Source organism: Amblyraja radiata, chromosome 26 (assembly GCF_010909765.2).
Source record: "Amblyraja radiata isolate CabotCenter1 chromosome 26, sAmbRad1.1.pri, whole genome shotgun sequence".
NCBI lineage: Eukaryota > Metazoa > Chordata > Chondrichthyes > Rajiformes > Rajidae > Amblyraja > Amblyraja radiata.
In genome coordinates this window covers 925,025-945,212 of record NC_045981.1, presented here as the reverse complement: position 1 = coordinate 945,212, position 20,188 = coordinate 925,025, and the positions used below count along the sequence as shown (strand labels likewise).

Here is a 20,188-nt window from a genome sequence, read left to right as displayed (position 1 = left end):
CTACCTCCTCTGGTACCTCATTATATATAGCCACCACCCTCTGAAAAGTTGTCCTTCAAGTCCCAATTATATTTTTCCCCTCTCATGTCCTCTGGTTCTTGATTCTCTTACTCTGGATTAAAGAAAACATCCTTTCTCCTCCCACTTGACATCGAACATCACAATAAGTAAGTAAGTTTATTAGCCAAGTATTCACATACAAGGAATTTGCCTTGGTGCTCCGCCCACTAGTAACAACATGACATTATGGAATTATCAAAATTATGGAATTATCTTGTTCTCGATTGCAAAGGATAGCTGAAAATGTGGTTCTCAAAACATGCCAAAACCACCAGCGTAAAGGGAGTTAACTTTGGAACCTGGAAGCCAAACCTTAAATTGAGCTTCCTGGTTTTGTTCAATTGCATGATGGGCAGGGGTTATTCCCTTTCCACATGATGGTACTACATTGCCCAAGGAATTGAGGATCCAGTCAACTTGATAGCACAGGTTGTAATTATCATGTAAATCTCAGGTGCACAAGACTCAGAATTGGCAGGAAGGATTGAAACCTTGGCCTGTTTCTTGGTAAAACAAATATAGAATCTCAATGGTCCATTCTCATTGTGGGTGGGGTAAGAGACATTGGATTATGTAGATTATGTCACATTTGTTCAGGATTAAAATCCATTCCAGATTTGCTTAAGCATTAACAGATTGATATTTCATTTATTTTGCTGGGCAGTCAAAAAGATATTGGGAACAACTTTTCAAGAACTTGATGGGAAAAGCACATCTACATCAAGCTGGCCAGAATCAGTTTACATTGCAATACTTATTCACAATCTGTTCTTTGGACATTTTACAGCTGCAGTACAAAATTGGGTGCCTGTCACCCAAAATTCAACAAATACTGGCCGCCAGCCCAAAACTGCACCAGGATGTTTAAGAAAAGTTTTTTATTGAGTGCTTCACGTTGCTGTTTGGTCCCTTCAAATATTTATTTCTTGGGATCCAGCCAAGTTGATCCTTCAAATACAAGCAAAATCTTCACAAAGACTCAATGAAATCGATCATTAGCACAAATTTGGTAAGTAGTGATACTGCACAACATTTGTAATATTGTACAGGTATAACTAAATCTACTGACCAAGAACACTAGCACTTTATGTTTAAACATGTGTAGATCTGAATTGTAGTATGCATCTTGCAAAATGACTTTCCATTGCGTTTAGGCACTTGTTAGTCGTCATTAATTATTAAGCAGCATTTGGTTATAACCAGTTATGGTGTTTATTTGGGTCAATCCTGAAGGGTATAATCATCTCTTTCATCCATTGCCAGCTACGCTCCACCCTTCCATATAGAATGGTGCAGTAATCACCACTCAACCTTTTCACTGTGGTGCCAGGGAAAATCAAAAAAACTTTAGAGTTAACTCTATACTTCCCATTTTTTTCTATCCAACATCAAAACACTTATTTTTAAGCATCCCTTTACATCAGCTCAAGATAAATTCCTCATCAAGTCACTAATCAGTCTGAGAAATAAGGATGCCCAAATGCAAAAGCAATTCTCTGCTGTCACATACAAAGAAAAGCTGATGACGTTAGTGGAATTCTCTCGTTCATATTTATGGCGTATGGCTGAAGAGAGTTCGCAACTACCTAACAGGTCAAATCCATCAGCAAAAAAAGTTAATTAACTTTGGGACTGATAAATTAAGACCTGGGCACCAATCCCTGAACCTGAAAATAAACTGGTTATGTACCAAAAGTAAAATAAGTATTCCAGTTTGCATGTGTGTTACTACAATCAGACTCTAATGTATTGGAGGAAAGGAGTGGTTACAGTCTTTAAATGTTTTGTTGTTTAATCTCGGTTTTATTAAATAAAGCCTCAGCCTGCCCATGGTAATGGTTACAAGCCTCATTTTTAAAGAATGTTTGTACAGATAAATCAGTCGTGGTAATGAACAACACATTCATCTTCACAGGAATGCAAAGCTAGCTTAACTCTTACTTCAGTTAAAAAACAAAAGCCTGCCAATCCTCATTTCCATCATGGATCAATTCCACAGAAGTCATCTGGTTATTTAAAATGAAGGCAACTAGCACCCACTCCCTCTCTCTCCACCCATCCCCAATTCTAGTTGTCCTGCCAGTTCCTCTTTTGTATTAATACATCCCTTCGCCATCCCCTTTTCCCACAGCCAACAATGGACCATTGTGGGCTCAACCTTTCTATGGCCAATGGTGCCGACACCGATTTGTTCTCAACCTTTCCATATCTCAAGATTCTCTCTCCCCTGACTCTCAGTCTGAAGGAAGGGCTCGATCCAAAATGTCACCTATTCCTTTACTCCAGAGATGCTGCCTGACCCGCCGAGTTACTCCGGCATTTTGTGTCTATCTTCAATGTAAACCAGCATCTTCCTTCCTACACAGATAAATGTTTAAGCTGACCTACATTTGAGGCCATCATTACAACTTCTTGTTTTGTGATTGAATAATTCAGCTTAGGGGCATTGACCTAAAGAATAAGTATGTTGAACTTGGAAGGGTAAATATTCACCACCAAATGGAGGTGAACTACTAAATTATACTGCTTAGAGTTTTGATGCCAATCTGGGGTTTTGCAGAAGAAACTAATAACTTGCTTCATGGGCTTGGGTTAACACCTTGGTTGCTGCTGCTGCCCTGATACCTCATACGCCACTGACTCTGCTCTATACAAATACCAAGCAAAAGGCTATACTTCTATTTACCTTTCCTACTAATGACACAGGGTTCAGCAAGCAGGTCTAGATCAGACTGAATCCACAAAATCAATAAGGAACACTGCACACCATGCCCTCATTCTGCACGGCGTAGATCTATTATTGGAGTATTCAGGACAGTGGCAGGATTTGAAAGACTATATTAGTGTTTTAAGTGGGTACTGTGTGTGGAGTTTGTACATTCTCCGTCACTGTGTGGGCTTTGTCTGGGTGCTCTGGCGTTCTCCCACATTTCAAAGACGTGCAGGTTTATAGGCTAATTGGCTTCCGTTAATTGTTCCTAGTGTTTAGGATAGCATCAGCATATGGACAATGTTGGTCAGTGCAGACTCAGTTGGCCGAAAGGCCCGTTTCTACGCTGTATCTCTAAACTAATCTGTCCCTTCAAATGGATCAACTATTTCATACGCTCAATGTCAGATTCATTCAAATATTAAGTTTCATTGAAATTCTTCATTGGGTTAATAATCACATATTTGCACTCAAATCTCAAGGCAATTATAACAGTTCACATCCTGTCCTTAGTTTTGTAAAATAATTTGAGTTTGAACATCCACTCAATGTACTTAACACCTACTCTCTCTCTCTCTCTCTCTCTCTCTCTCACTAACCCTATCTCCCCAAGCAGGATTATTTATTCCATAAAATAAATGAGAACTTTTACCAAGTGGAAAAATAATCTTTGTAACGAAAAGACAGAGCACACATACAAAACTAATTTTGGTACCCAAAAGATTCTCACATGCAATGACTGGTCCAGGCTAAAGCCTTTGCAACTGTCCTGCACGGTTTGATGGCCAGATCTTGACATTTTACTTTAGATCGAATTACTAGCAAAGTTGAGTGCTTGTGAACCATACCCATCAAGACAAACACACCCTCAATGGAAGATTCCCTCTTGCTGCCGGACCCACACAGTTCCTCTTGTATTATTGCTCAATATTCCAGCATCTGCAGTTTTGTGCCTCAACGTAACAGTTTCTTTAAACAAAACAAGTGTTATAGGAAGATAACATTGTTGGATATTAGAATATTCATTGAGTAGTGAGATAATATTTCTAGGAGGTTAGTCAGAATGTTTTGTTTTACAAAGTTCAGTGGTTTAATTGCTTAAATAATACTGAGAAAGCAGGTACAAGAACTTGTTCCAGTTCCCAGCAGAATTTCAGCTGTTATTCATATTAACTCAATAAGTTTAGTTTAATTCAGAGATACAGCGTGGAAACAGGCCCCTCGGCTCACCGAGTCCATGCTGACCAGCCACATCCGTACATTATCGCTATCCTGCACATACTAGCGACAATTTACAAATTCACCAAGCCAATTAACCTACAAACCTGCACTTTGTTGGAGTGTGGGAGGAAACCGGAGATCCTGGAGAAAATGCACAGGACACGGAGCTCAATGCAGACAGCTCCCCTAGTCAAGATAAACCCTGGTCTCTGGCGCTGTACAGCAGCAACTCCACCGTTGCGACACTGTGCTGTCTCAAATCAAGTTGTCAAATCAAAAATAAAACATTAGTAATTTTTTGTTTACAAAGATACTGCGCAAGGCCTCAAAGGTGGAGGTGGTGAATAATGGTAAGGAACATCAACATTAATCCTTTAAGTGAGTCAGATGTGCAGCCAAAGACAACTTCAACCTACACACAAAAAAAATCCCCGACAGTTAGAGATGGTCTAAATTCATGATTCAATTCTGTAAGATTAAAAAATGCTAAAGCTACAATTTTCTACATGAATAATTAAAAATAAAATTCCAAAATGGATTGAAAGAAACAAATCTACAGATATTCAAAACTTGAAAAAAAAAACTTCTTCACCTCCGCTCCCAACCGCTTCCCTTTTGGCTACAGCAAGGACACACTTGTCCAGCCCTCATTTCCCACCCTAACAGCGCATTCATTCAACACTTCCTTGGCTCTCTATGCCACCTACAAGATTCTCAGCATTCCACAGAGACCGTTTATGCAGAAATCTTAACAGTGAACCAAGAATAAAGTCCACAGTTGGTACCAGCTCGCTGTTAATCTTCCAGCACATGTGGATGCTTCGTAGCAAAGCAAAAAAGCATCAAATCAAGATGTTAGAGACACTCTGGCACATGGAACAATTTGGAATAAGCACAAAGAATTAATGTGTTATCTACATGCTGCCATTCACAGCTATCGACTTCCAGTCTTAACGTTGGAGAGACCAACATCTACAAACCAAATGTTGTCAAATTGCCTCTGCAGTCAGGCTACGCTGGAAATTCTTGCAGCCATAAGGAAGAGCTTCAGTGACATTTCAGAGTAATCATCTGATTCATAAACTCAATGCATCTGTTGGATAGTGGAAGCCAAAATAAAGGGAGGAAATGCCATTTCGTTGAACAGGTCTGCTACTTGGGCAAATCAAGACCTCCAACAACATGCTTAATCCAGCACCAAAATACCAAACCTATTACATGTCAGAGGACCTTCCCTTCACTCATATTTATTTTGAGAGGAGAGTGACAATTCTGTATCATGTGTTGAATTATGGAAGGTACTCTGCATCCCTCTGGAAGGGTGGTGAATCTGTATAATTCTTTGCCACAGAAGGTTGTGGAGGCCAAGTCAGTAGATATTTTTAAGGCAGAGATAGAGATTCTTGATATGGGTGCTAGGAGTTATGGGGAAAAGGCAGGAGATTGGGGTTAGGAGGGAGTTTTGGACCAGCCTTGATTGAATGGCATGGACTTGATGGGCCAAATGGCCCAATTGTTCTCCTATCACCTATGACCTTCCGAACACGAGTATTGTTCAAATCTACCCCCACAAGCAAAGAATGAAAATTGACATTTTAATTTACTTGAGACTTAAAATTGGAGATCAAGGAGGTTAAAAAGCATCAGTTTTCCAATAATGGATCATTGTCCACAGCTAACAAGTGGTAGAGACATAATACTACCACTGGAGAATTACAGGCAAGCATAAAAAAATCTTTAGAAAGTTGGATAGTCCAACTGTTGGTACAATTAGTACGAGTAAAAAGAATCTTGAAATGACAAAAATCAAAAATAAACCATGGGATGCAAAGTGACCAAGCAAGTTAATGGAACAAAGTTAGCAGCTCGGCCAAAAGTTATATAAAAGAATCAACAAACAGAAATGATACTTCATTATCTTCCTCTTTGCTCTATTGTACTCCAGTTTGGATTGACTATCTGATCTGATCTGATCGGGCACCATGCAAAAATAAAGCTTTACACTGTACGTCTCACACAACTATAATAAACCTAAAACACATCACAAAAAGGTATACAGGGTGAAGGGGATGTTCCAGGCATTGAAGCCAGAGATGTTTCGTACCAGCCAAATTGGAACTTTCCATTGTCTCAAAGAAAGGAAGATATTTCTGAATAATATGAATGAATGATTTGCCTACCACTATCCCCAGGACCTGTACAGCAAGCGCACCATGAATGAGTGGCTACCACTATCCCCAGGACCTGTACAGCAAGCACACCATGAATGAGTGGCTACCACTATCCCCAGGACCTGTACAGCAAGCGCACCACTTTCCACATGGCCTCTTCAGCTTGTGGAACCGCAATATTCAAGAAGTGTCAAGTAACATTCTGCAACAACTTAAATTTGAAAAGTAGTTTACTCGTTTGAAACTTACATAAATCAAGCCAGAGTAATATCGATCCTTCAAATTATGCAGGACGGAGGCTTCATTCAAGCAGGTGAGCTCGGCCATATCTTCCACCTTTGAGAACTTGGGCGGGTTCATTTTCTGAATGTCATCCTTGTTGACCAGAGCCTTCTTGCCATTCTCTATTAGCTCCACCATAACTTCATCGCCTCGCTCCTCTTGAATGCTTGCAGCCTCAAAACCATGGCGTTCTGATGGTACCCACACAAGTTTTTTGGCAGTCCAGTCGGCCTGAGTAGCAGGGTTGTACACCAGAGCCCTATCCACAAAGAGATACCTCTCTGGATCTTCGTGGTGACTCCGCTGCGCCATTGGAATATAAGAGCAGCCAAACTTTACCTGCAAAACAAAATAATTCAATGAGCATATGTTGGTAACATAACTAGTTGTATAGTAAAGAGTTGTCACATGTCCCAAATAGAACAATAACATTCTTACTGACAGCAGCACTATAGAATATATAAACATAGTACTCTAAACCATATAAACAAATAGTTCTACATCCACACACAATAAAAGTGTCAAAAGACAAAACCAATGCCCCAAATCAATGTAGTTCAGAGCTTATCTGAAGGTTGTAGTGTTTCAGTAGTGTCATTAACAGTGCAAAAAGTAAATTTTCAAGTGCGAAATAAATATTGCATGAACAAAAAGGGTAAGTAGGAAAAGAACCTCGATGCAAGAGAAAGCTAACTCTACCTAGCCATTACCATTCTACTATATATCCATCACCATGGCTGTATTGGCAAGAGTGGCTTCTCTTTTTCAGCCAAGGACATTATGTTGTCTAGTGCTTCCAATACGTAACAATGAACGGATTCAAAACCCAACAATGTAAATGCATGCATCCATGAGGCGCGGCAGCATTGTATCCCACGATCACCACATTTGGCCTCATGGTCCAACATATCCGTCACAAAATAGGTACAAGACAAGGGACCAGTCTTGATTCAATAAGAGAAATGAACACCAGACTGATCCCTGAGATGTCAGGACTGTCTTATGAAGAAAGACTGGATAGACTTGGTTTATACTCTCTAGAATTTAGGAGATTGAGAGGGGATCTTATAGAAACTTACAAAATTCTTAAGGGGTTGGATAGGCTAGATGCAGGAAGATTGTTCCCGATGTTGGGGAAGTCCAGGACAAGGGGTCACAGCTTAAGGATAAGGGGGAAATCCTTTAAAACCGAGATGAGAAAAACATTTTTCACACAGAGAGTGGTGAATCTCTGGAACTCTCTGCCACAGAGGGTAGTTGAGGCCAGTTCATTGGCTATATTTAAGAGGGAGTTAGATGTGGCCCTTGTGGCTAAGGGGATCAGAGGGTATGGAGAGAAGGCAGGTACGGGATACTGAGTTGGATGATCAGCCATGATCATATTGAATGGCGGTGCAGGCTCGAAGGGCCGAATGGCCTACTCCTGCACCTAATTTCTATGTTTCTAACAGCATGCCAGGGGAAGCACCTGACATACCTAAAAATGTCATCACCTTGGTGGAGTTACAATACAGGAATCCAAAAGCAGGGAAAAAAAAGAGGCTGCGAATCTGAAGTTAAGGAAACCTCCCTCCCTCCCCCTCCCCTCCCCCCCCCCAGCCGAACCCAGTTGCAATGGGAGGCGATTTAAACTCAGATTTCACTGTACCTTAATTGGTTAAGTGATAATAAACACGAACTTGAACTTATTGACCAGAGATGTGGACACTCATCAGAAAGCTGACTGATCTGCTGAGTACACAGTATTGGGAATTTTCTACAATTACTGCAATTGATGAATTTGCACAAGTTAAGCAGCAGAACCAGCAACCCGGAGACAGTAATTGATCCCACCATTAAGGGTCAGGTCATAGATCTGCCAGGCACACATGCCATTAATTAATAATGCTCTGACAGGTTTGTAGGTAGAACTGATAAACGCATCAGGGTAGAGTTGCTGCCTTACAGCGAATGCAGAGCTGGAGACCCGGGTTTGATCCCGACTACTGGTGCTGTCTGTACTGAGTTTGGGCACTCTCCCCGGTGACCTGCGTGGATTTTCTCCGATATCTTCGGTATGTAGGTTAGATGTAAAAATTGATTGGCTTGGTAGATGTAAAAATTGTCCTTAATGGGTATAGGCTAATGGTAATGTGCGGGGCTTGCTGGTCGGAGCAGACCCGGTGGTCCGAAAAGGCCTGTTTCCATGCTGTATATCTAAACTAAACATTCATAGTCTCATGATAATGTGTCCGAGCTAACAAGTGGCAGAGTAACAGACATATTGAATTGTCCTTACCCCCCCTCCCGCGCCCCCCCTCATGACGGTCCCCCTATGCCAGGGCCACCTTTATTCCTTCCCTCGGCAGGGGTGTCCTCACTTCCAAGTGTCCATCCTCGTCCAGTGCAATCATCGACCGCCGCACTGACCTCTCCACTAGCGTTTCCCGGGTCCTCTCTAACCCAGGCCCCAGCCGCCAGCTCCTCAGACCCAGGCACCGTTGGCCGCGGGCTTCGTCGACCCGCGAGGCCCTACCTACAATTCACAAAGTTCCGGCCCGCGAGGGCAAGTACCAAAGTTACCCGGAAAGGAATCCATTCACCCGACACTCAGACGATGCCACCAACATCTCCACGGAAGTCATCAACAGGAGACACAAGTCCATTCACATAATCTTACATTAACATGTCCATCTTAGTCCATTCACATCACAGTCAATGAACAGGTCGGAGGCAGTTAGTGCCTCACTACCGATTCCCCAAAAGCTCCCATTTATTACAAAGCACGTCCAACATGGTAGAATGGACATGCACAGCTCCAGCAAGTCACATTCCTGCCACCATCACAGCAATAGTGTATACCAAGGTCAGCACTGTAGTAGAGTTGATGCCTTACAGCGCCAGAGACCCAGGTTTGAGCTCGACTCCGGGTTTTGTTTGTAAGGAGTTTGCACATTTTCCGTGACTGCATGGATTTTCTCTGGGTGCTCCGGTTTCCTCCCGCATCTCAAAGGCATGTGGGTTTGTAGGTTAATTGGCTTCTGTAAAATGTCCCTGGTGTGTAGAACTAGTTGCTGGTCATTTCCATACTGTATTTCTAAAATTTAAAAAAAGGCCCTGTCGAATTTTAAAAGGGATTTCTTTAACTTTTCCCAAAACACCAACTAGTAAATATACACAGAATACCATTTTGAATTGCTCCAAAGTCGCACCCAATTCGTAACAATAAAAATATTTTAGGACTGACCCAGTCTAAAACAAGTGGCAGAAATCAGAAACTCTCCAAAGCATTGTCAAGAAAAATGAGCATTTCCCAACAACCAACTACAAAAGGTTCTGCTATCACTCTTACTGGTGGATAGGCATTAAGTGTTAACCATTTCACCAGCACCTCCAAACCACAAACACTAAAACCACTAAAACCAGTTACCAATTCTACTGCAGTCCCAGACATGGAGATTATTTTTGTACTACTGTTGCAACAAAGGAATTTAGATCTTTAAACATGGTTATTTAATTACATTTCTGGTTATTTGTCAATTGAGATTAACCTTTTGTCAATGTTGTGGAGTGATGACAGATTTAGTATTATTATGACTGGAACATGGCAATCAAGGATGACCCTAACAACGGTTGTCCTTCTGCTAGACAACAGGCAGGTCCCCTGGAATATTCTCCTCCACTCTGAGTAATGGGCATTGAGACTGTGGATGTGACTGCAATATTTCACTACTGAGTCAGTGGGAATTCAGATTGGCCTCTTGCTAGTGCTGTTGTTTGGTCATGACAGATTTATTCTTTTTATTTATCAAGGTGACGGGTGATTTGAGGGGAGTGGGATAAATAATCCCAAAAAATGTTCACATCCACCAACTCCACTTTCTCTCATCTCAGTTTGCCACATAAAAAAAAAAGGCGTTTGACCCGAATTCCCCAGAATACCCTTCTAGTAATGCAGTCCCCAAATGAAATACCCATGCTTGGGTAGTTTTACATATCCCAGTTTGAACACAAGGCATCTACAGCATGTCAGTCACAAGTTCCATTTACTCAACGATTATCACACAACAGGCTTGCCCCAAGATTTAAATGGGCTGCAAAATAATTGCTGTCATTTAGAACAGGAATTTCTAATTGCTATTAGTCTGTCATTGCAAAAGTAAAATTTTAAATAGTCAGATTATTATCAATGATTTCAGTGGAAGTACTGCTGTAATTGCTTACACATATGGAAGTGTAATCACCAGGGGAACAATAGGGTAGCACAGTGGCACAGCTATTACAGCTGCTGTCTCAGTGTCAGAGACCCTGATTCGATCCCGACTTGTGGTTGACTGTGTGGAGCTTGCACGTTCTCCCTGTGACTGCGTGGGTTTCTATCATGCGCTCCGATTTCCTCCCACATCCCAAGAACTGTTGGCTGTGTGGGCTAATTCACCTCTGTAAACTCCCCCTAATATGTAAGGAGAGGATGAGAAGGTGGGATAGCATGGAACTGGTGAACAAGTGATTGGTTAGCAGCATGGACTCAGTGGGCCGAAGGGCCCGTTTCCATGTTGTGTATCCAAAGTAAACCACATGCCCAGCTTTCACTGACATATCACTTTGTTTTAATTGATGTCAGACCAAATCCTTTAAAATGTGCAATATAATACTAATAATAATAATAATGGATGGGATTTATATAGCGCCTTTCTAATACTCAAGGCGCTTTACATCGCATTATTCATTCACTCCTCAGTCACACTCGGTGGTGGTAAGCTACTTCTGTAGCCACAGCTGCCCTGGGGTCATTCCGCCTAGGTAAATTCAAAATCCTGCACTTATGCCAGAAATTGGCATAATTTCATGCATTGCAAAAGTCACAAATCCTTGTTTGGAGGGATATGGACCGAGTGCAGGCAGGTGGGACTAGTGTAGCTGGGACATGTTGGCTGGTGTGGGCAAGTTGGGCTGGAGGACTTGTTTCCACACTGTATCACTCTAGGACTATAACAGCTCAAGGAATATGAAATATCAGCTAGAAAAAGCTACTTTTACACGCGTCACCCATTCCTTCGCTCCAGAGATGCTGCCTGTCGCATTGTTACTCCAGCATTTTTTTCCTATCTTCTGTGTCAACCAGCACCTGTAGTTCCTTCCTATGCTTCACTTAGTATTCACAAAATAAACCAAGCAATTTAAAAAAAAGAATTGTCCACCTACATTTATGAAGGTGCAAACAATAGTTAAATATTGCAATTAGAGAGTAAACAAGGAAATAGCACAATAGCAGCAAATTGTCCCACGGCAGATAAAGGAATTGTTGATCTTTCTCTCACCTCCATACAGATAATAAACTAGGGCAAGATCTTTGATTACAAATCATGTCTTTGTGGGTCCATATTCATATTGCAATGCTAGTCGGTTAACAAAAAGGTCATAATGTCAATTCATAAAAAGATGACGTGTCATTAAGGTCATGGAGATCAAGTGACGAAAATAGATCTGGATAAAATACTGTTGCATCTGCAAGGTCAAGTGACATCTAGTGGGCCATTTTGATGAGCTTTGGTGCATCAGTAATTACCAGAATAAATCAATCATCTGCACCAATTTCAGCTACCGTTAGACAAGTTAAAGACTTAGTTCCTTCCTGCCAAAATACAAATTGCCCCTTTACACAAATACAATTATTTGGGGAATTATGAAAAAACACAGAATCAAAAAGTAGTAGCCTGACCAGAGCCTTGCACGTGAGATATAAATTCAAAATGTCTTGGCATTCTGCTGAATCTGCTTAACACCACCTCTCATTTGTGGGACTGAACAATGGATTGTTCAAAGAAGCCCTTTTCAGACAAAATAACACTTCAAGGCAACAAGAGAGACACAAAATGCTGGAGTAACTCAGCGGGACAGGCAGCATCTCTGGAGAGAAAGAATGAGTGACTTTGAGTTAAGACAGTTCAGCAACAATCCTAGTCCAAGCTCTGACAGGAGCTTGAAGGCGTCACTGGTGTGTTCCCATACAGACAATATCTAAATGATCCACCCTATGACAGTCACTCCCGAACTAATCTCCACAACTCTCCCCAGACACTTTCCAAAATCATTAATAAAATTAATTCCCATGGAGTCCACAGTAAAGTAACTAAAGGCTTGGGCAAACAGTTAGGTGCAAGGAACACTAAAGAGAGGTGTTAAGAAAAATAATTAAATCTATTAGTCAAGGGCTTTGGCTACCAATAGAAGAGTGATTCTATGAAGAGGTGGGCGAGTGCTCAGAACTGATGTATCATTGGAGATGGAAAAGGCCACAATCATTAATATTTTGGAAATGTAGTTCAGGTTTCAAAGGCGATGCATTTTAATTAGTGCCAAAGTAGGTCGGCAGACACAAGGGTGCTGGGTAACAAAGCTTGGTGCCTATTAATGGACACTGAGGATAATGCAAATTAAATAAGGAATATCACCAGAAAGCATTTCAGAATAGTAATGGCATAGTTTACATTTCAACAGCAGAGCAAAGATAGAGCAGAGCAGGTCAGCGGGCAGCAGGTGCTGGAGCTTACTCCTATGTCAGTGTGAGTAACCTCTATTGGTCCTTTGAGCTAGTATTGTCATTAAGATCACAACTGATTCAACTTGTCCCGGTGTGCTCCCGTTTTTTCCCACCATCTCTCCACCTGCCGTCACCCTCCACCCCCCACCCATTCAGAATGGAGGAGATCAGGAAGCCTTGGGCAAATTGAATTGTCACCCTCTTTATCTTTATTTATTTATTTGTTTATTTTTTTGGGCGTGAGAAATTCTATGCCCCGACAGCCTTGTTTCAAAATTTAGCGACTCAAAATGGGGGTGAGTCTTCGACACAGACGCATCTTCATTGCCGGGAAATACGGTACTACTGCCAAAAAAAACACCATCAAGACAGGAGTCCCTGCTGACCAGGTGTTTCACCGGGCTGCGGAGAATGTGGGTAGCAGGTCCCCGCGGCCAGACTCGGGGTCGGTGCTGCAGAGCCATCAGGATGGGCGCCGCTGGACGGTGGGGAAGGTACGGGATGTCAGTCGGGACCGTGTGTGCCAGAGGTCAGATGCGCCATTGAGAACAATGGGTACCATTGGAGACTAAATAAAATACTTTGTAATGCTGTCCGTGCCCTCTATGTGGCGTTGCTTTGCATACCTTGTGTAGGTAAAACAAGGAACCTAGCTGTGGCACAAGATAATAAAATATCATGTCATCAGGCCACCCACACTGACATAACCAGCCGTGACTGGTACAAATTCAATAACACATGCAGTGTCCTCAATGATGACCCTAATCACCACTTTAATCCTTCATTCCTACCAAAACTCATGCATGATGATGACAATGCAACTCATCTTTAAATTGTGCAACAAGCACTCACTAAGGCTATTGTGACAAAGCCTCTAAACACATGGCCTCAACTACCAAGGATTTCAGCCGTGGAACACCGCCACCTTCTATCGGCCCACCAACCCTGCTGGAAATATCATTCCTTCGTTGTTTGGTTGAGAGCGATCTCCTTCAACACCATGGAAGTGCCTTTAGCTGTATAAATGCAGCCTCACTACCTAGGATAATTTGATACGAGCTTGCCCATATTGCTTGGAATCCAAAGAAATAAGGAGCTACTACTCCTTATAGAGGACAGTTTTGATAAAAGTCTACAGAATTGAGAGACAGCAGAAACATTCCCATCGGCCCACCAACTCCACTCCCCGCACACTAGCACTGTCCTACACAATGGGGACAATTTACAATTTTACCAAAGCCGATTAACTTACAGACCTGCATGTCTTTGGAATTGGGGGGGGGAAATCGGGGCAACTAGAGAAAACCCATATGCTCACAGGGAGAACGTACAAACTCCACCCAGACAGCACCTGTAGTCAGGATCAAACCCGGATCTCTGACACTGTAAGGCAGCAATTCTACCCCTGTGTCTTCCTAACACCTGGCCAAAGTCCATGGAGTCACATTTACAAAATTAAAAGCATTAACACGATCAAAGGAGAATGGGTGGTTCAGTTAAATGCGATTGCTCTATTCAGAGTATGGGTGCCATAGCAACCTGGTGTGCCTGTGTCTTCACACTTGAATATAGGAGAAAGCTTCCAGTCCATCAAGAACTCCTTTGTCTTTAATGTCAACATGTGGTGCAAAGTCTCCCCCATTGTTTCACTGAAACTTTAGAACTTTGTAAAAGTCAAAATCCAAAGACAATGGATTTTGTACCAGTGTCGTCTGTAGTACAACACCAAGGATATTTTTTCCCCATTTTTTCTATTGACGTTTTACACTGTCCGTCTGGTGTGACTTGATCCCACAATTACGGGTCAGGTCATGGATCTGCCAGGACAACGGGCCTTTAACCTGTTCAGTGCCACCCCTGTGTAGACTCGGGTCAACCGAATAGTGAAAAATAACCTATAGGTGAGCAGGTTAAGGTCAAGATAAGACTGTACTTTTCAGAACTTTTGAAACTTGAAGGACACAAGTTGACACCATAAACATGGCCACTCTGTACTGCCTCGGTGAAGCCTACTGTTCTTACACTACAATGCTTGCACTTTTGTACTTATCTATGATTGCGTTTATCTATAGTATGATTTTACCAGATTGTATGCAAAAACAAATAATCACTGCACCTAGGTACATGTGACATTAAAGTATAATTGTCTACAATGCATAGCTTTTATCAAATGATAAATGCAAGAGCAGTTTGAGATGAAGAACGAGGTGGTGTTGGGCACTTAAAAAGAATTAACTTGAATCAACTTTAATAAATATCCCATCACGAATTGATGGGATATATCGCAGATTATTGAGAAAGGCAAGAAAGGAGATTACAGGATCCTTGACAAAGATCCGTGTGTAGGAAAGAACTGCAGATGCTGGTTTAAATCGAAGGTAGACACAAAATGCTGCAGTAACTCAGCGGGACAAGCAACATCTCTGGAGAAAAGAAATGGGTGACGTTTCGGGTCGAGACCCTTCTTCAGACTGATGTCAGGGGAGTTGGTGGGACAGCGATCGAATGTAGTCGGAGACAGTAAGACTGGTGGGAGAACTGGGAAGGGATGGAGAGAGAAGGAAAGCAAGGACTATTTGAAGTTAGAGAAGTCAATGGTAGACAAAATTGCTGGAGAAACTCAGCGGGTGCGGCAGCATCTATAGAGCGAAGGAAATAGGCAACGTTTCGGGCTGAAACCCTTCTTCCAAAGAGCTGCACATCAGTGGTGGGAAAGCTATTAGAGGACCTTTAGGATATAATTTACTCCCAGTTGGAAGGGAATGGGCTAATTAGAGACATTCTGCATGGCTTTGTATATAGCAGGTCAAATCTGACTGACTTGATAAAGTTTGGAGGAGGTGTCCTTTACAGGCAAGAATTAAACCCTCTAGTAACCACTCTTACTCCTTTTCAGAGTCTGGGTTATATTTTATCCAAGTATGACAGTTTAGTCACTTCAGGCGATCTTAATGTGATCTCTTATTTCTAAAAGTTTCACAAAACCACAAGTCTGTTTCATCCCCTTTTCCAAATACCTTGGTGTCATTTACTAGACACCAGTACAAATAACTGGTAATAGGAGAGTCCAAGTACTTGGTTAAATATGCAAGTGAAACCAATACCACACTCCACAACATCCTGTCAATTCAATTGCACATCCTTACTGCCCCAGTGAGCAGATCCTCAGGGCATTGTGTCCAGATCCTGCAGTTTTGAGTGTACAATGTGTCAAGTGTGGACATTGCTACACCAAGGACACTTTCCTTTGCAGTAGACATGTTGCACCATAAAACAGAAAGCCGCCATGAACAGCAGAAATGAAGTCCCCCCACATAACCCAACAGGAAGATAAAACTCTGGTGGAATGATTTGAAAAATGATATTCCAGCAGCAACACTAGGTATCAACCTTCCATTACTGCCGTAGGTCTTCCTTCATGGACTGGACAGAGCTTCAAAATCTCAGGCATGTATATCGCTGGAGATGTGTCCTGGACCCAGCACATTCATACAGAAACCCATCAAAGCCTCTACTTCCTTAGAAGTTCGAGGTGATTCAGTGTGTCGATGAATACTCTTGAACTTCTACAGGTGTACGGTGGAGAACGTATTGACTTGTTGCACCAGCCTGTTTCAGCAACTCCAATGCTCAGGAACAAAGAAGATTGCAGAAAGTAATGAACAATGCCCAGTCCATCATGCATACTGACCAACCCACTATCGAAGGGATCTACAAAAGTTACTACCTCAAAAGGCAGCCTGCATCATCAGGGACCCACACCACCCCGACCACGCTCTCATTTCACCCCTGCCATCGGGAAGGTGGTATATGAGCCTGATAACTGTAACGTCCAGGAGCAGCCTCTTCCCTACAACCATCAACCATCAAGCGAGTAAACACTACAACCTGCAATTAACTCTGAACTACATAGACATTGTTTTCGTCTTTGCACTATTATCGTTAATACAAAATACCAAACTTTTGTTGTTGTTTATTATGACATTTACAGAGTACAGTTTATATATACATGTCATGCTGCTGCAGGTAAGAATTTCATTGTTCTGTTTTGGGACATATGACAATAAAACACTCTTGACTAAGCAATCTCTATAGCAAAAAGATCAAAGTCCTTCTGTGTTGGCCATGTCTAATCATAACCAACAATACATACTCAAGCAGCTAATGGGAAGTAGCGCAGGATCTTCAACTATGACAAGACCTCTGCACTCAAGTTCGATATTGGGTACAACTGCAAACTTCACACAAGAGAACTTACCCCTCAAGATCCCCATTATTGGTACTTTAGTCGCCCAATTTGTTCCATGTTCAATCAAGGAGAGCAATGAATGCAAAGGCTACAGGACCACACAACCCTGCTGAACTGCTGGAGACTCCTACTTGAGAATTAACCGCATCTCTAGCCAATGTGGAAAATTCCCAAGGTAGACTCCCTGCATACAAATCATGCAATGTGATGACAGTGCTATCAAACCTTGCAGTTTATCCATAACTTGCCCACCAATACCCCATTTAGGTTTTGTCAGGAACCACGTGACCCAACATTTCAGTAAAGCCTTGATCCAAATGTGGACCGAAAGGGAAAACCTCAGAGACAAGCGTGAATATCCTTGACAACAGTGCAGCACTTGTCTTCATCATATCCTGGTAAAACTGGCTAGTGGGAAGAATGGAAAAATATTCATAAGCTGGAAGCACACAGAACTAAAAAAATAAATAAATGTAGCTCGAGGTCATATGAATGTCACACCAATATCCGTATTACTGACTTGCTTTAATATTCTTCCTTCTTTAGGGCAGGGGGGGGGGGGGTAAGAAGAGGCCTGTTTATATTGCATATGGCAACCCCATGCAGGATCTGCAAGCAGACAGACCAACTGCAGCATTCCATCATGCAGCAGCATTCGTAACACACCAGTGTCAAGCAACGACCACCTCCAGGAGCGTAACCACCATTGCTTGATGCTCACCGGCATGACCCATGCAAAGTCCATCAGCCAAATCCCAGGCTCACCGCTTGCCAGAAGCTAAACTGGACCACCCACAAAAATGTTGTGGTTGCAAGTTAGAAGCTGGGTATTGTTGGCATGTACCTCCTCTAAATCTCTTGACTGCAAAGCCTTGTCACCATCTACAAAGTACAGATCTGACATGTAATGGAAAATTCACCACTTGCATGGATAAATGCAGCTCCAATTACATAAATAAGCACCATGGCATTATTCTTTAGACGTTACCTGAATGTGCCCCTATTGACGATCATAAATATACTCTCTCCATTACCTGCACAGCAGTGAGATGCTAGCTAGCGTCAATGCACTCTCAACCACGCAAGGCTACATTGATAGAAGCCATCAAATGCTGCAGAGGATAAGGCCACATGGGAATGCAGGTCTCACATCATCAGGACTTGGAAATACAATTTTCCATTCTCTTCACTGGGTCTAATAACCTAAAAACAATGTTACCAGAAGATCTGCAGCAGTTCACCACCATCTACCCCCAAAGGAAGTGTGGGGTCTTGCCAGCAACACCCAAATTCCATTAAAAACCATCATCACAATCACAAAAATAGCTCCTACTCACAAAATCTGAGACAACCCTTATAAATAGAACATTGCCATCTGCCAAGTGACTGCCATTAGCAGCTCTGTAATACTCAATATTTATTAAAAAAATATCTAAGCTGTATAGCAGTGCTGAAATTATGATGAAAACCCCCACCATCAGCAAAAAAAAAACATGGTTGCTACAACAGTAATGTCGCATAGACTGCAGGAGAGACTACATCCAATGCAAGTTACACCAACGAACAGATATATTTCAATGTTATCCTTCGAAAAGACGTTTTTGCCTCAAGTAAAATAATTCAAATGCTGGAAATTTAAACAACAAATGGTACATCATAGGACAGGATGAAGCTGCGAAAGAAATTATCTCTGGCGAAAACATTTTTTTATTCAGGGCCGTTAACCATTTTTCTCTGCACCCATTCTGCCAGACCTTGATGATTCTTCCTTTCGGGCTTATATTATGCGGCTACTATTAATAGAAAGTGAACAACAAGCGGCATCATTAAAACTGCAAAATGCTCAGAAGATAAACATGCGAAGTCACAGCTGGTTTGATCCAATGCGATAAATGGCAGGTGCTAAAGGCCCAGATATGGGAATGACCTGGGGGAAAAAACACTCTCCGGATTCCATCAAAGGTTGTCCTCCAGTTGGGGAGCTTTAGTGGAGCTTAAATTTGGGGGAGAAATAACCAACATGTAATGCGCCTTCAGAGCCCATTTTCTAAGATTTCAAAAACCCACGGTTGAACAGTTTAAAAAAATAAATAATGCTGCCATTGTGACTGGACACATGCGGGAATATTTATCCAGTTCTCACCAGCTCCCACTTCAAAAACGTGGCTTGTTTTGCATTTGCTGCAGTCTCTCACCCCGCAGACGTGCGTCTCTCCCCCCTCCCCTCTCCCCCTCTTGAATATACAAACCTCGTACTTTTAAGAATCCAGAGCAAATAAACCAAATTGGATTATATATGTTTTTTAAAGGTGAAATACAGAGGTGGGGGTGGGGGTGGGGGACACAAACCAAAAATGAACGCGAAGGCTGAGATTTCTTAAACCAAAAACCCAGTCCCAACTAAAGTTGGGTCGCAATATTTGAGTTTAACAGATGAGAGCGACCTCACCCAGAGCTGAGACCAAAATCCCTCCGATAACGGTAACAATGTTACACGTTTCACAGACTCGAGGGGGAAACTATCCCGCTGGGGATACAATGTAGCCGCGGCTCAAAGACATTATTACCTCTCGTTAGGAATAAAGTGCGTCCACAATCCGCCTCCAGAGCAGGGACGGCGCCAAAACGATGCAGATTTGTTCCTGCCCCTCTCCTCCTCCACTAGCAGTAGCTCCACTAGCACCAGCAACTAGCACCACCAGCAGTAGCACCAGTAGCAGTAGCTCCACTAGCTGCAACACCACCAGCAGCACTAGCTGCAGCAACAACTGTGGCTTCTCTCCGCTCTCCCCTCAATACAAGCCTCAATGCTCAATCCAAGGTGCCTGCACAAGCCCCGCCCCCCCGCGCCGCTGATTGGCGCCTCGGCCGCAAGGGGCGACACCGCCCCCTCCTCCCATTGGTGCGGAGTGCCGTCCATCACCCGCCGCCCGCGGTCCTGCCGCTGCCATTGGCCGGCCCGCCTGTCCGTC

At 42.5% G+C, this 20,188-nt stretch overlaps 1 protein-coding gene across 1 annotated transcript in view; it reads right to left on the bottom strand.

Moving 5' to 3' along the window:
* Positions 1 to 19,887, bottom strand: part of myh10 (myosin heavy chain 10) — a 132,307-nt gene extending 112,420 nt beyond the window's left edge. The window contains exons 1-2 of the mRNA XM_033044023.1: positions 19,784 to 19,887; positions 6,412 to 6,783 (exon numbers count right to left, since the gene is read on the bottom strand). Coding sequence (XP_032899914.1) covers positions 6,412 to 6,756 — 345 coding nt within the window. The 5' untranslated portion in view covers positions 6,757 to 6,783; positions 19,784 to 19,887. The remainder of the gene's footprint in view (positions 1 to 6,411; positions 6,784 to 19,783) is intronic.
* Positions 19,888 to 20,188: the final 301 nt, after the last annotated feature.